Source organism: Perca fluviatilis, chromosome 21 (assembly GCF_010015445.1).
Source record: "Perca fluviatilis chromosome 21, GENO_Pfluv_1.0, whole genome shotgun sequence".
NCBI lineage: Eukaryota > Metazoa > Chordata > Actinopteri > Perciformes > Percidae > Perca > Perca fluviatilis.
The window spans coordinates 2,621,963-2,635,920 of record NC_053132.1 but is presented as its reverse complement, the minus strand read 5'-3'; the positions used below and the strand labels follow the sequence as shown (position 1 = coordinate 2,635,920).

General features: G+C 40.0%; 1 protein-coding gene across 10 annotated transcripts in view; it reads left to right on the top strand.

Annotated features, from left to right (window-relative positions):
• The first annotated feature begins 670 nt into the window (after positions 1-670).
• LOC120550713 (protein NLRC3-like) overlaps positions 671-13,958 on the top strand; it is a 32,373-nt gene continuing 19,085 nt past the window's right edge. For 2 of the 10 annotated variants that reach the window (XM_039787457.1, XM_039787456.1), the window contains exons 1-3: positions 10,310-11,023; positions 12,666-12,818; positions 13,847-13,951. In XM_039787457.1, coding sequence (XP_039643391.1) covers positions 10,692-11,023; positions 12,666-12,818; positions 13,847-13,951 — 590 coding nt within the window. In that variant the 5' untranslated portion in view covers positions 10,310-10,691. Of the gene's footprint in view, positions 725-2,387; positions 2,733-8,453; positions 8,815-10,108; positions 10,276-10,308; positions 11,024-12,665; positions 12,819-13,846; positions 13,952-13,958 lie in introns of those variants that run through there. The other 8 variants (XM_039787448.1, XM_039787450.1, XM_039787452.1 and 5 more) reach the window with 8 other exon arrangements.

The window sequence follows — 13,958 nt, the reverse complement described above, 5'->3', positions numbered from 1 at the left end:
AGCGGTAGCTAACGGTTAATTCGGCGGACCGCTAGGTGATTATAGCGGTCTGCCGTTAGCCTCCACCGGGAAGCTAACGTTAGTTTAGCTAACGGTTAATTCGGCGGACCACTAGCTGATTGCAGCGGTCTGCCGTTAGCCTCCACAGTTAAGCTAACGTTAGCCGAATTAGCTGTTAGCTAAACTAACCGCTAGCTGAGACAGCATGTAAACTTTAAAAGACCCTCAAAATAAAACTTGAAAATAAACGTTAACATATATAACAGCTGTTAGGTCAGCTCTACTTTACTTGTGCTCATTTAAAATACAATCACTCAATACTGGTCTTTATTGTTATTACTGTAAAGTCTTAATGTAGCTGTAGCTGCTTCTCACATTAAGTTTGACCTAACGTTATTTTAGACTGAATCTAGCTGAAGAAACAACGTAACCAGTGGGGCGGTGCCTGTTATTTCGAGGTGGCATGAACGCAGCATTATCATCTGCGCCTACGTCATGGCATACGTGTCATCTTGCACATGCGCAGAACGGATTGTGCAGGTGGAACGGATCGGGTACTGACATCAACACATCCACTAAAAGCCGCAGATACGACCGAGCTGTGACGGAGGTCTGCAGCGGCTTACAACAACTAGCAATCGCCGCTCTGTAGCACGGAGCTCCTCTTCAATGTTTTTTTTGTTTTTGTTTTTACCGCTAGTTACTACGATGGAGCTTGCTACAGGTATGCTTCATTCATGAGACCATGGCATGTTAATGTACGTTACTCAGCAACAGGTGAAAATGGGGGCAAGGTTGCAGACTAAAGCCCAAATGAATTGAACTTTTACTGAGGAACGAGAAGTGAATTACCTGTATGTGTGAAAACAGCTTTATCTCACGCATCCGTTTAGTGTTGTTGAATATATAGCTTAATTATATAATTTGTTGAATATATAGCATAATATCATTTTGTCATTCTTTCACGGAGTGCGCCAATACAATGGTAGGGAAAACACTCAAACCAATATATTTACATAAAATTGGCATGAATAATCCTAATGGTATACATGCTGTGTGTGTGTGTGTGTGTGTGTGTGTGTGTGTGTGTGTGTGTGTGTGTGTGTGTGTGTGTGTGTGTGTGTGTGAGATCTTGTCATTTATTTGTCATCTGCAGATTGATTTTAAGTAGGGGGTGAATCGATTTAAATCATGAATCAGATTTGTTTGTGAAAAAATCAGGGATTTTTTTTGAGGCCTTATCGCCCAGCCCTACTTCCTACTAACACAGAGTATGTGAGGCAGACCCACAGCTGACAACCATGCAGCTAAACTAACTGATGGTGGTGGAGACTTGGGGACTGGGAAAGTTGCTGCATGTGTCAACAGCAACGTACGCAACATTGTGGCTGCTAACTCTCCCAGACGGATGGACTTGGACTTAGTCGGCTTATTGTTAACTGTTAATAAGAGGTTGACACGGGCGAGCTATCAGTCAAGAAAAAAAATCTAAATATGCATCCCTATTAGGATAAATAGAGAACATGAAGTCATGTGGGATTGAATGTGTTGTTTGGCCCTGAAGCCCAAGTAGTTGCATGAAATCACTACCTTAATAAAGCAAAAAGCAAAAAGCTATGAATCTGAACAAATCAAATCAAATTCTGCTTAGGGCCCCCAAAAGGCTCGGGCCGGCGCTGTCTCGGATCAAAAAGATTAATATTTTATTTTTTTACCCTTTTTTCAACATTTTACATTTTAATTTTTTTCGTTTATTTCTTTGTTTTCACTCACACCAACTTACTACCACTAGTTTTACACTACTTTTTGGAATTCATGGTCAATAAACCTCATTTATATAGAATTATACCAAATATTTGAGTTAAAAAAAGCCAAAATTATGAATTACTTTGACTAATATTTAAGAACAGAGCAACGTATGGTGAGTGGATGAGTTTAGTCAAGATACTGATTTGAAACAATTTCAATTTTCACCCGAAATTCAATGAAAGCGATCAGTTGTTTTTGTAAAGAGCATTGTATGGAATCCATCCTTTTTTGTGGTAATTTGGTTAAAAAGAAACCCATATTTCTGATTTAGACATTTCTAAAAGGGGTCAAATTTGACCCAAGGACAACAGGAGGTTTAATTCCATGTTAACTCTGTCCTGTCTTCCTCTGTTCTCTGTTGTGTTTTACCCGGTTTCATCCATTTGTATGTTTCATGCTTTAGTTTCCCGTTTTATTTTGTAGTCTCTGTTTCTCCTGTGTCATGTCTTGTTTACTTCCTGCCTTGTGTTTTCCTGCCTCTGTGATTGTCTGCCCTGCCCTGATGTGTTCCACCTGTTCATCAGCCCTCATGTCACCTGTCCCTCGTTTCTTCCCTCGTTACCTTGTGTATTTAGTCTCTGTGCTTTCTGTGTCTGTTGTTGGTTCGTCTTCATACTTTTATTTGAGAAGTCGCCTCCTGTTCCTGCTGTAGTCTGTGTTCCTGGTGTTTCCCCGTACTTCTGTGTTCATTTTTTATTTTTCCCGGGCCTTGCGTGTTCCTTGGTTTTTCCCTGTTTGGATATTACTTCAGTTTAGGAGTTTGTAAGTTTAATTGTCTCTATCTACACTTGCCAAGACAAACCTGATGCATGTAATCAACACTCAGAGAGAACTAGACAACAGACGTGTCTGCTCGTCCAGAGCCTGAAGGTGAACAGAGATGGCCGGGGCCGGACTATAATTCAGGCTGGGCATCAGTCCAGGTCAATCCCCACACATTTACACCAGTCCATGTATACTGTAACTTTGTTATGTTTCTCTTGATGTCAGTAATATACACTCAGTGTCCACTTTATCCACTACACCTGTACATCTATTGCAATGCAATCAGAGGTGTCAAAAGTATTCACATGTATTACTCAAGTAGAAGTATAGATACTAGGGTTTGAAAAGACTTCTGTAGAAGTTGAAGTATCAACAAGCTTTTTACTCAAGTAAAAGTGTAAAAGTACTGGTTTCAAAACTACTTAAAGTATAAAAGTAATGTAAGGGGGGAAAAAGGACAAAAGCTTAGCCCTTAGGCCATAATGACTATAATGTTATATTAAAATCATACGTGCAAACTCAGAAGGGCTGAAAAAGGTGACACATCTCTTCTGTGTTTTTCAGAAAACTGCAGCAACAGTCTGGTGTTAGAGTCCTCTCCAGTGAAATACAGTCACACTTTACACCGTTTAGCTGTCAGCATTTTAACTGTTTACTCCAGCTGCTAGCTGCTAACGCTAGGCTAACGTTCCCTGCTGTCAAGTGTAGTGTTAACTAGCTAGCGTCCTGTGCGGTGATGTTTCAGTTCCCTCTAACGTCCGTTTTCGGAGCATCAGAAAGAAGCGCAGGCATTTAAGTGGCACCTAAATAAGGCACCGAAATCCACGTTTCTATTCGGTCCGGTAGATAACGGTCGTTAAGGCACCGGTGCCGTATTAGCACCGGTCTGTGCAGGTGCGATGGATCGCGTACAAACCAATAGGGTGTCAGAATGGTATATGTTTATACTTCTCATCCAACCACAATCACATTCACTCTCTCCGGATGGAGTGATTTATCTGGATAGGTTTTTTTTTTTTGTGTGCTTTTCTGAACGATGACAAGCTGGAATGAAAACAAGCCGAACTGAAATAGGAGTAACGAGGCTATTTTTAAAATCGTGGATTTTCACAATCCTGCCTACAGCACCTTTTAATACACATGACCTGGTTTTAAGCTGTAACATGGTAACTCTTGAATAATAGTATTTCATTGATGCTTCCCACCTAGTAGGCTAAGACATTCGTGTTGTCATAAATTATTTTTGTTTCTTTCTCTTAAAATGGTTTGGGGCTTTACATTTATTTTATTTGAATATTTTATTACATGTTGCAATGCAAAATGTCAAAAAACAATCACTGCTCAGTCATGCGAACGCCACTGACTAGATGTCATAAATCCGTAATAATCATTGTTTTTGGTAAGGCGCCTATTCAAGGTTTAGAGTGTATAAAGGCCTTTTCATACGGGCAGTGAATGCCGCGCCTCGTAATTCATTTTCAATGAGAGGCACAGCGGCCAGGTAGGGAGGCGCGGGCAGTTTGACAGGCGACGCAACGAGCGGGCGCAATCCCATAAAACAGTCGGTGGTAAGGAAAGACTAGTATTTACAATATTTGATATAAATCAGCCTGTGATTAGGGACAGATGAAGCCTGGAGTTTTATCGCGGAGCGTTGTCCGCCTGTTTGTTCACATAAGGAGCGTAGTAGACCCCGCAGATCCACACAACAAGTGGCGCTCCCCGTTTGAAATCCCTTAAGGGCGTAGAACATTGCGATGGAAGTATATGATGGCCAGTCTAATGTTTTATGTCTCATAAGTTTTTGCATTCTTTCTTGGGTTTATATCATACCATTTCTTACAGAGATTTGGTGGAAAATGTGACAATTTTTGACAACTTGAGAATTGATAAAAATTGTCAGTAGTTCCTCCAAAATACCACATTAAAATATGTCAACTGTATTTTTGAAAGTTCTGTTTTTTTTATTTTATTGGAATTTCTCATCTTTATTTGAATATGAATTTATTCAACTAAGTTGATAGAATTCGTCTTTAAACAACAAATCTTCTATTTTAACCCTGTAAACACAAACTAAACTATGCACCATGTTTTACAGAGTTAAACTGCATTCACATTTTTTCTTTCTTTGATGTGAACTGAACTTTTCTTTAAAAAAAAACAAAAATTAACAAAATTAAACATAAATGAGGCAGAACAATAAATCATAACAACTCTGTAAAGTCAATTCAAACTACAAAAGACAAAAATACAATATAAAAAACAATCAGTCTAAAATATACTGAATATAAATCAGAATCTAATATTATCTTTATAATTATCACCAAATAATATAATTCTTTACAGGAAGCTCCACCTCAACCTGTGTGTGTGTGGGTCTGTTCCAGGTAGGAGGTTTAACAAACTCTGAGTCTAACCCTGATGTTTGAGTTGATTTACCCTGAGACGGAAACTCGGAGTAGGTTCACTCAGAGTTACGCGCGTGCACCACCCCAATAAAAAGGCAGTATGAATGGAGCCATGATTCTACGATTCACCATGGCAACAACCACAAACAAACGGGTCAGCAGAAATACTCATGCGCACAAACCGCGAGTTTGAACCTCCTGTCTGTGGTTTGAACATGCATTTCGTTAAAAAAGCAAGACAGCGGCTGCTGCTGCAAAAGAGAGAGAATTGGTGTGGGAGAAAATTGCTGCTCGAGTCGATGCGTAAGCATTAACAGTGTATTAATTTCATATTTAATCACAGTTAACTTATAATATTACTGGTGAAAACTGGAATTGTATTACACCTATAATTTCATTCAGGTGCACTCCTGCGGGCGAAAAAGTAAACTATACTAATCCCATTCTGAGTCTGCAGCACCATGTGTTTTAAACGTTTTTAAAAGGAGTTCCACAGTATTGCAGGTGAATGATGTAAACCCTTTGAAATAAAAGATTATGAATTATAATTCAGTTAATGATGGTGCTGCAGCCTCAGAATGGGACTAGTAGGCGTGGTACTTTTTTGTCCGTAGTGTTACACCTAAATAAAATAGATTATAGGTTCAATACTATTTCACCATTAATATTAGGCTATAGTTAAATATGATATACACAATATTGGAATATACGCATTTACTCCAGCAGCAATTTTAGTATTTCTGCCGACCCGTTTGTTTATGGTTGTTACCATGGTGAATCGTAGTATCATGGCTCCATTCATGCTGCCTTTTTATTGTGATGGTGCACGCGTGTGAACCTACTCTGAGTTGATTGAACCAACTCAGATCAGCTGTTCTGAAACCGAAAAACTCAGTTTCCCATCTCAGGGTAAATCAACTCCGAGATCAGGGTTTGTTAAACCTTCTACCTGAAATAGAGCCCAGGGGTCTCATTTATAAAACACTGCGTAGGATCCTTACTATAAGTGTATGTACGCCCAAAAGCCCAAAATGGTGTATGGCGAAAATAATTCTGATTTATAAAACCGTGTGAACACTCACCTGTAAGCAATGTTCCCTTTATAAATCAGAGATTACCTTAAGTAATTACATTAAGTGTGCGTATGTGGATCAGCCTCTTATCCCGCCCTGTACACGCCCATTTTTAACCATAAATAGTCAATGTAAAGCACCTTGTGAATGCTGATCAGTATGTTAATGACACCGGCAGTTGTTACACCGAATCATGATGACTGGCGGAGAAAAAGCAAAAAACTTCTCAGACGTTCAGGGATTGCTGCAAATTGAATTATGATTTCGGCCTGTTCTTGCACCGTGTATGGAACCCTGATCTATAACTACATATATTAATAATACGTCCAAAATGGCAGGTATTACGGCACTCAGCGACAGCTTTGATATATCAGACGTATATGATAAGATTTAACAGAACTATATATTATATCCAAACAAGCCTTAGTGATGAAGTTGAAGATTATATATAATATTTATTTAAAAAAAAATTATCTGTCTGACATTTCCCTCTGGAAACAGCCGGTTTACGCCAGAAGTGGAGGACCTGTATTTGGTTCCGGTGCGTTGCCCTCTCTACTGGACCCCATTCAGTACATAGATCCAAGAGCTCAGCTTTAGAGAATCTGAATCAACATATGAGCCAGTCATCATCATGGTTCCTGAAGTCTCTTTTTCTCCTGATTCTTCCATTAGCGTAGTCCTCCTGCAGGGCCAGCAGGGCCATCATGCAGCATCATGCACGGGGGTCACCACAGTATTTATCTTTACAACAATTTGTGATTGTTAACACCTTGCCAACACAGCATCAACTAGTGGTACCCCCACACCGAGATACAATTTGAAGACAAAATAAAGTGTTTTAGGCAAACACACTTTTCTTCATGCAGGTTTTGTCACAACAGTATTAAAGTTCGGACTGATAACGAGGACATTAAGGGTAACGATTGCGCCAGAGCTTAACGGCTGTATTTCCAGACTTTGACATTTGATGATATATGCACAGTTTTAAAGACAGATATTTAGTTATTTACACTGTTCAGCAGTTATCTAATGCTAGGGTATTTGATGATATCCTGTATTCCATGCAGTCGGGCCATCCCCTCTTCCTGCGCTCCGTAGCTGTTATGGTTTCGGTGTTTTGCTTTGCATTTTGTTTCTTTCTGTTCCCTGTTGTGTTATTTTATTCTGGTCTGTGTATTGTGTGTTTCAGTTGTTCCTGTGTTCTGTTATCCCTGGTGTTGCCTAGTGTTGTGTCAAGTGTCTGTATTTAGGTTATGTCATGTTTTGTCTGTTTGTCCTGCTTCCTGTTTTATTTTGGTAGTCTGGTCTTCTGTCTTGTCATGTCTAGCTTTGCTTTCTGTTTCCCGCCTTTGTTGATTGTCCTGCCCCGCCCTGATGAGCTTCACCTGTTGTCTCACCTGTTTCTGATTTACCCATCACCTCATGTATTTAGCCTCTGTGTTCCCCTTGTCTTGTGTCAGATCGTTTTGTAGCCATGCCCTTGTGTTTCCTCCCTGTGCCTTGTGTTTGTGCCTGCGTCAGTTTGCTCCTGCCTGTGTTTTTCCCGTCAGTTTATATTTTGTGAGTGTTCCAGTCTTTGTCCTGCCACTTTTTGTTATTAAATCCTCCACTTCAACGTTTGCCTGCCTGCCTGCTCTCTCTGCACTTTGGGTCCGCCATTCCCTACTCCGCCCTGCTACAACGTAACAGTAGCGGACAATGTGACGGCGAGACAGCACAGATTGAATATTAACCCTTGTGTTGTCCTTCGGGTCCCAGTGACCCGAAGGACAACACAAGGATTATGTACTTCCGTTTACTTTGTTGAGAATTGCTCTCTAAACAAGGGTTAATACAGCACCTTAGTTCTTGTTTGTACAGCATTTTGGTCAGCTTAAACTGTGTTTAAATGTGTTCTAGAAATAAACTTTACTTACTTACTTTAAAAGAAACAGGGTTTAGAGAGCAATTCTCAACAAAGTAAAGGGAAGTACATAATCCTTGTGTTGTCCTTCAGGTCACTGGGACCCGAAGGACAACACAAGGGTTAATAACACATTTTTATTTAAGATTTGAGTTGGAGGTGTTTATGGAACAGTTATGTCAGTACAAGCACAAATAACACTGCTGGATTTAATCTTCATGGTAACGTGGATGATATGGAGTGAATGTGCGTGAGGCAATCTTAAAAATAATGTACTCTCTGCAGTCTGGCTTCAGTTCACCACCTCACCATCTGCGTCGCCAATTCCTATTTTGTCTCCAAAATGTGCGTACGCATGGGTCAGAGTTTGCGTGGAGGACCGCACATTCTCCCGTCAAGTTAGTTTTTTATAAATCACAACCTTTTGCGTGGGAAGTGGCGTACGCACGTTTTGAGCCCCGTTTTGTGCGTACGCCACGTTTATAAATGAGACCCCAGGTGTTTACACACATGTCTCTGCTGATAACACCTGGGACACAGCCAATAAATCAGAGACACCCACCAAACGAGAGAAAACATGTCTGAAAGCTGTTTCACACCGTTCCTAGGAAACATGTCGTTCAACACGGATACCGTGGCAACACGGTGCACACCATTTTGAGATTAAACGTGTCCCAGTTGTCGGTTTCTGTCTTCCTGTAAAGTGTTCATGGACTGTGTGTAACTTTAAGAGAAAGTTTGTTCTTGTGTGTGATCTGAAGGGAGGAGCACTGAGAGGTAAAGGTATGAAGGCAGACTGCCAGACTCCATTTTACACTCGACAGAGCAGAGACAACATGCTGTCTGAGGCAGGGTGAGTGTTAATACTCTCATTATTGATTCATCTGCTGATCTTTGCCCAATAAAACATTAAGTCTGTTATACAGTGGGCAGAAAAATAGAAATCAGCATCCTAGAGTCCAAGGTAATGTCTCCAAATGTTGCCTCTCTGTTTTCATTTCCTGTGTTTCTGAGCCATCACAGCTGCTTAAAGAAGTGTTTCACTGCTGGGAAGATGACCTTCTCATAAAACTGGGCTGTCTTTACAGTAGAAAGGAGCAAATATGTTTAAAAATATGTGCTACATGATGAGAGAGATTCCTTTTTTAACCAGATAAATAACAATAAACAGAAATGAAATAGAAAATAAATGAAATAGGGAGGAGCTAAAGTAATTGTTTTAATATATATCAGCTTTTCTTTCTTGAAAACAAAGTGAAGTTTTACTTTAAGAAATTTACATTTATGGATGTAGAACTAATCTAAAAGAATATTTTGAGATTTATAAGAAAGTATCCTTTCGTGTGTGTGTGTGTGTGTGTGTGTGTGTGTGTGTGTGTGTGTGTGTGTGTGTGTGTGTGTGTGTGTGTGTGTGTGTGTGTGTGTGTGTGTGTGTGTGTGTGTGTGTGTGTGTGTGTGTGTGTGTGTGTGTGTGTGTGTGTGTGTGTGTGTGTGTGTCCAGTGTTACTAGGTAACTCTCAGACTGTTTCTGTGTGAACTGAACATTTATTTCCGCTGTAGGAACCATGCATGTTACTTCTTTTTGACAAGATTGGTTGAAAGAAACCCAAATTTCTGATATAGAAACTTTTTTAAGGGGAGTTAAACTGAAATGGGGGTGTGTTAAACCCCCTGCTGTGTGTGTGCTGTGTGTGTTAGAGCTCTGCCTTTTTATTACCACGAGTTTTACATACACTGCTCTGCTGATTGGATAACATCTGGGACACAGCCAAAAAAAACAGAGACACACCTGAGAAAACCTATCTCAAAGCTGTTTCACACCATTCCTAGGATGTTGTTCAACATGGAAACTGTGGCAACACGGTGCACACCATTTTGAGATTAAACATGCCCAGTAGTCTTTTGGGGAGCGTGCCTATGTTCCCTCAGCCCTATTTTCACAGATTTCTAGGATTGTTTTTGTTTTTTCCAAAATTAGGCCCACAGTTTCCACATTTAGAACCCTAACTCTAACATAGGGCTTAAATTTAAGAACAATCTTAGAAAGGTGGGAACATAGGGGTCTGGGAAAATAGGGCTGACCCCATATGTTTGTATCTGTCTTCTTGTAAAGTGTTCATGGAACTGTGTGTAACTTTGAGACAAAGTGTGTACCCTGTGTGTGTTCAGATTCTTGGCCAATAGAGCTGAGTGTGATCTGATGAGAGGAGGAGCAAAACAGGGAGCGACACTGAGAGGTAAAGGTATGAAGGCAGACTGCCAGACTCCATTTTACACTCGACAGAGCAGAGGACAACAGGCTGTCTGAGGCAGGGTGAGTGTTAATACTCTCATTATTGATTCATCTGCTGATTTTTGCCCAATAAAATATTAGGTGTGTGTGTGTGTGTGTGTGTGTGTGTGTGTGTCCAGTGTTACTTGGTAACTCTCAGACGGTTTCTGCGTGAAGTGAACATTTATTTTACGTTGTATGGAACCATGCACGTTACTTTTTTTTGACAAGATTGGTTGAAAGAAACCCAAATTTCTGATATAGAAACTTTTTGAAAATGGGTCAGATTTGACCAGAGGACAACAAGAGGGTTAAACTGAAACGGGGGTGCATTGAACCCCTTACTGTGTGTGCAAGAGCTCTGCCTTTTTATTAGTTTTACACACACCTCTCTGCTGATTGGATAACACCTGGGACACAGCCAATGAACCAGACACACCCACCAAACGAGAGAAAACATGTCTGAAAGCTGTTTCACACCATTCCTAGGAAACATGTCGTTCAACACGCAAACTGTGGTGACACAGGTGCACACCATTTTGAGATTAAAAATGCCCAGTTGTCTCCCTATGTTCCCACAGCCCTATGTTCCCACATTTCTAAGATTTGTTGCCTCCCTGTTTTCATTTCCTGTGTTTCCATCACAGGTACTTAAAGAAGTGTTTCACTGCTGGGAAGATGACCTCATAAAACTGTGCTGTCTTTGCAGCAGAAAGCTCAAGACGAAGGTAGAAAACCTACAACTACCAGAATGCACTGCGCCACACTGGGCCAATAAATGCTCCCGCTGGTAGGTGATGTAATGCGAGCACATCATATTTGATCGGCAGACAAAAGTTCTCATATTGCAGACAAACAGGAGAGATCTATCTATCTATCTATCTATCTATCTATCTATCTATCTATCTATCTATCTATCTATCTATCTATCTATCTATCTATCTATCTCACAAAAGTAGAATGAAGATATCCAGGATAAATGAAAAAGCGCAGCTTGACTTAGTGTGATCCGCTCATCGCGGCTTAATCGGTTGCATGTTTGCCGAGCCAGGATCAGACGGTGGATTAAAAAAAATCTACTTACTAGTCACTCCACATTTTTACAAAGTTGTACATTCTGTTTTAATTGCTTTAATATGCTTGTTTTATGTGTTGGTTTTATTGCTGTATATGTTTTTATGTGCTGGTTTTACTGTAAAGTGTCTTTTAGCCTACCATGTAAAGCACTATATAAATGTATTATTATTTAGCCTACTTTGCCATAAAAGTGAGCAGAGGGAATTAATGTTCCTCGGGAAATTTACCGTAGGACTAGGCTTAATTTCAAACTCTTATTCATAATGTGAGAATATGTTTTACAACCATATGCACAAATCTCTATAAGCTATGTCTAATTCTAAACATCTTTCTACAATTAATGATCATACAGAACAAACATGACTGGACAAAAACTAGAAAGACTTCACTACACACCGTAAGCATATCTGTAAAACAATGTAGCCTGTTATTATTCGTTTTTTTATTCTCATTTCCAAGCTCGAAGATGACCAGTGACAGCACCAAAATAAAAAGATGAAGAAGCTTTGAGGCATTCCAACACATTCCCACTCCCATCTCGTAAAATACGGACGTTTGGTCAGGTGCCATTGTCGTCGTTATTGACGCTAAAAGTCTCCACCGCTGCACGGAGTTTCCCACCTCTGATTCCCAGAGGAAGTGTCGTGAATGGTGACGTTTTCACTCAGTAAAATCATGAACGCATGGACATCCTTTGACTTCTTACCCCGCAACGACGTCTAACAAGAATAACACCTACATAAACATGCATACGTCCTAATGCCCACAACGACACGGCACTGTGGCATATAACTAGTTAGCTTGTGTTTGGTTTCTTCTTCTGCTGTCTTTGTACACAGCACGCAAGCTTTATGCGTATGCTCCGCCTCTTCTTCTCCGTTTTTGGTGAATGTAGCATGTAGCAGAAACAACATCACGTGTGAGTCATTTACAAATGGATCTGTTTGGACGCTAATGCCGCAATGCAGTGATCAGTGACGATTCTTTCCGACCAATCGGCAGCCTGCAGGGTTTCACGTCACATTCTCGGCTCGCCTCAGCTCGCTTGGAACCTCGACTGAGGAGGTACTAAAAAAAGTATCTGTTAGCAGGTACCAGGGACTTTTTTTCGTAATGGAAATCCAAAAAAGGCGAGTAGAGTCGAGGTGAGTTGAGCAGGTACCGTGTAATGGAAAAGCGCCATAATATTCTTGAAACGATGCCAGGGAAGATGGGGGATTGTTTTGGTACGTGTGGACGTGGCCTGAATAACACTGTGTGTGTGTGTGTGTGTGTGTGTGTGTGTGTGTGTGTGTGTGTGTGTGTGTGTGTGTGTGTGTGTGTGTGTGTGTGTTGGTTTTGTCCTGCGTTACTAGGCAACTCTCAGACTTGAAGATGAGTCAATTACAAGAACAGGAGGACAGATCAAAGTCCCCAGCACCCAGCTGTCAGTCTGTGAAGAATGACACAGATAGGTCCAATGACAGACCTATAAACTTCAGTAATGAACCTGGACCCTCAGACACAAAGTAAGAGACTGTTACTACTGTAAACTTAAGATGATTTAGTTTTAAATGTTAACTCATAAGGTATACTTTTTTTATAATTACAAGAGCACAGTAGAGTACAATAAAGAAACACAGTAGAGGACAATTTTATTTAGTGTCAAATAAGTTATATATTTGTTATATTTCACGGCCCAAAAAAAAGAACTTCAGTTCTTGAAGTTTGTGTTTTGTGGGTGTTAAAAGATATATCCTGATCAAAGATATTTCTGAGATTCCTCACAGTGGTGCTGGAGGCCAGGGCAATGGTGTCTTTTGACATCACTCTGTACATTAAAACTGTACGGATGTCTTGCTTCCTGTTGCTCTGGTCTCAAAACATCTTGCCAAAGGATTACAGTTGAAATTTAGCCAGCTGGCACATTTACAGAAATGTTAATTAATGTGGTTGTCCTTTTGTGAATAAAATACAAATGCATGACATCCAGAGTAGCTATATTCAATTCAGTTGTATTTGTAGTGTTAAATCATAACAGAATTTAACAGTGAAAGTTATTTGAGCGTTTCCTAAAAATATTTCCCAGAGGAAGCATATACACGGTGAAAAGAATTGGTCCAAGCACTGAGCCTTGTGTAACTTTAGCATGCCTGGAGGATTCATTGTTAACATTAAAAAAACTGAGATTGATCTGATAGAATGGACTTAAACCAGCTTAGTGCAGTTCTTTTAATGCCAACTAAATGTTCCAGTCTCTGTAACAACATGTGAAGGTCAATATTGTTGAATGCAGCACTAAGATCTAATAAGACAAGTACAGAGACAAGTCCTTCGTCTGAAGCAGTTGGAAGGTCATTTGTAATTTTTTCCGTCTCTGTGCAATTATGCATTCTAAATCCTGACTGAAAATCCTGAAATAAACTGTTATGTAGAAAGTTAAATTGTAAGTTATAAACACAAACATTTTTTTTATTATCAAATCATGAGCATATGACCTGTTATTAATGTTACCTCTGTTTTTTAAAAGTTTTAATGAGATTTGTTGTTTCCACAGACAGAGAGCAGCGTCTCCAACACCCAGCTATCTGTCTATGAAGAGTGAGCGGTCCATTGACAGAGATATAAACTTCAGTAATGAACCTGGGGCCTCACACACAAAGTAAGAG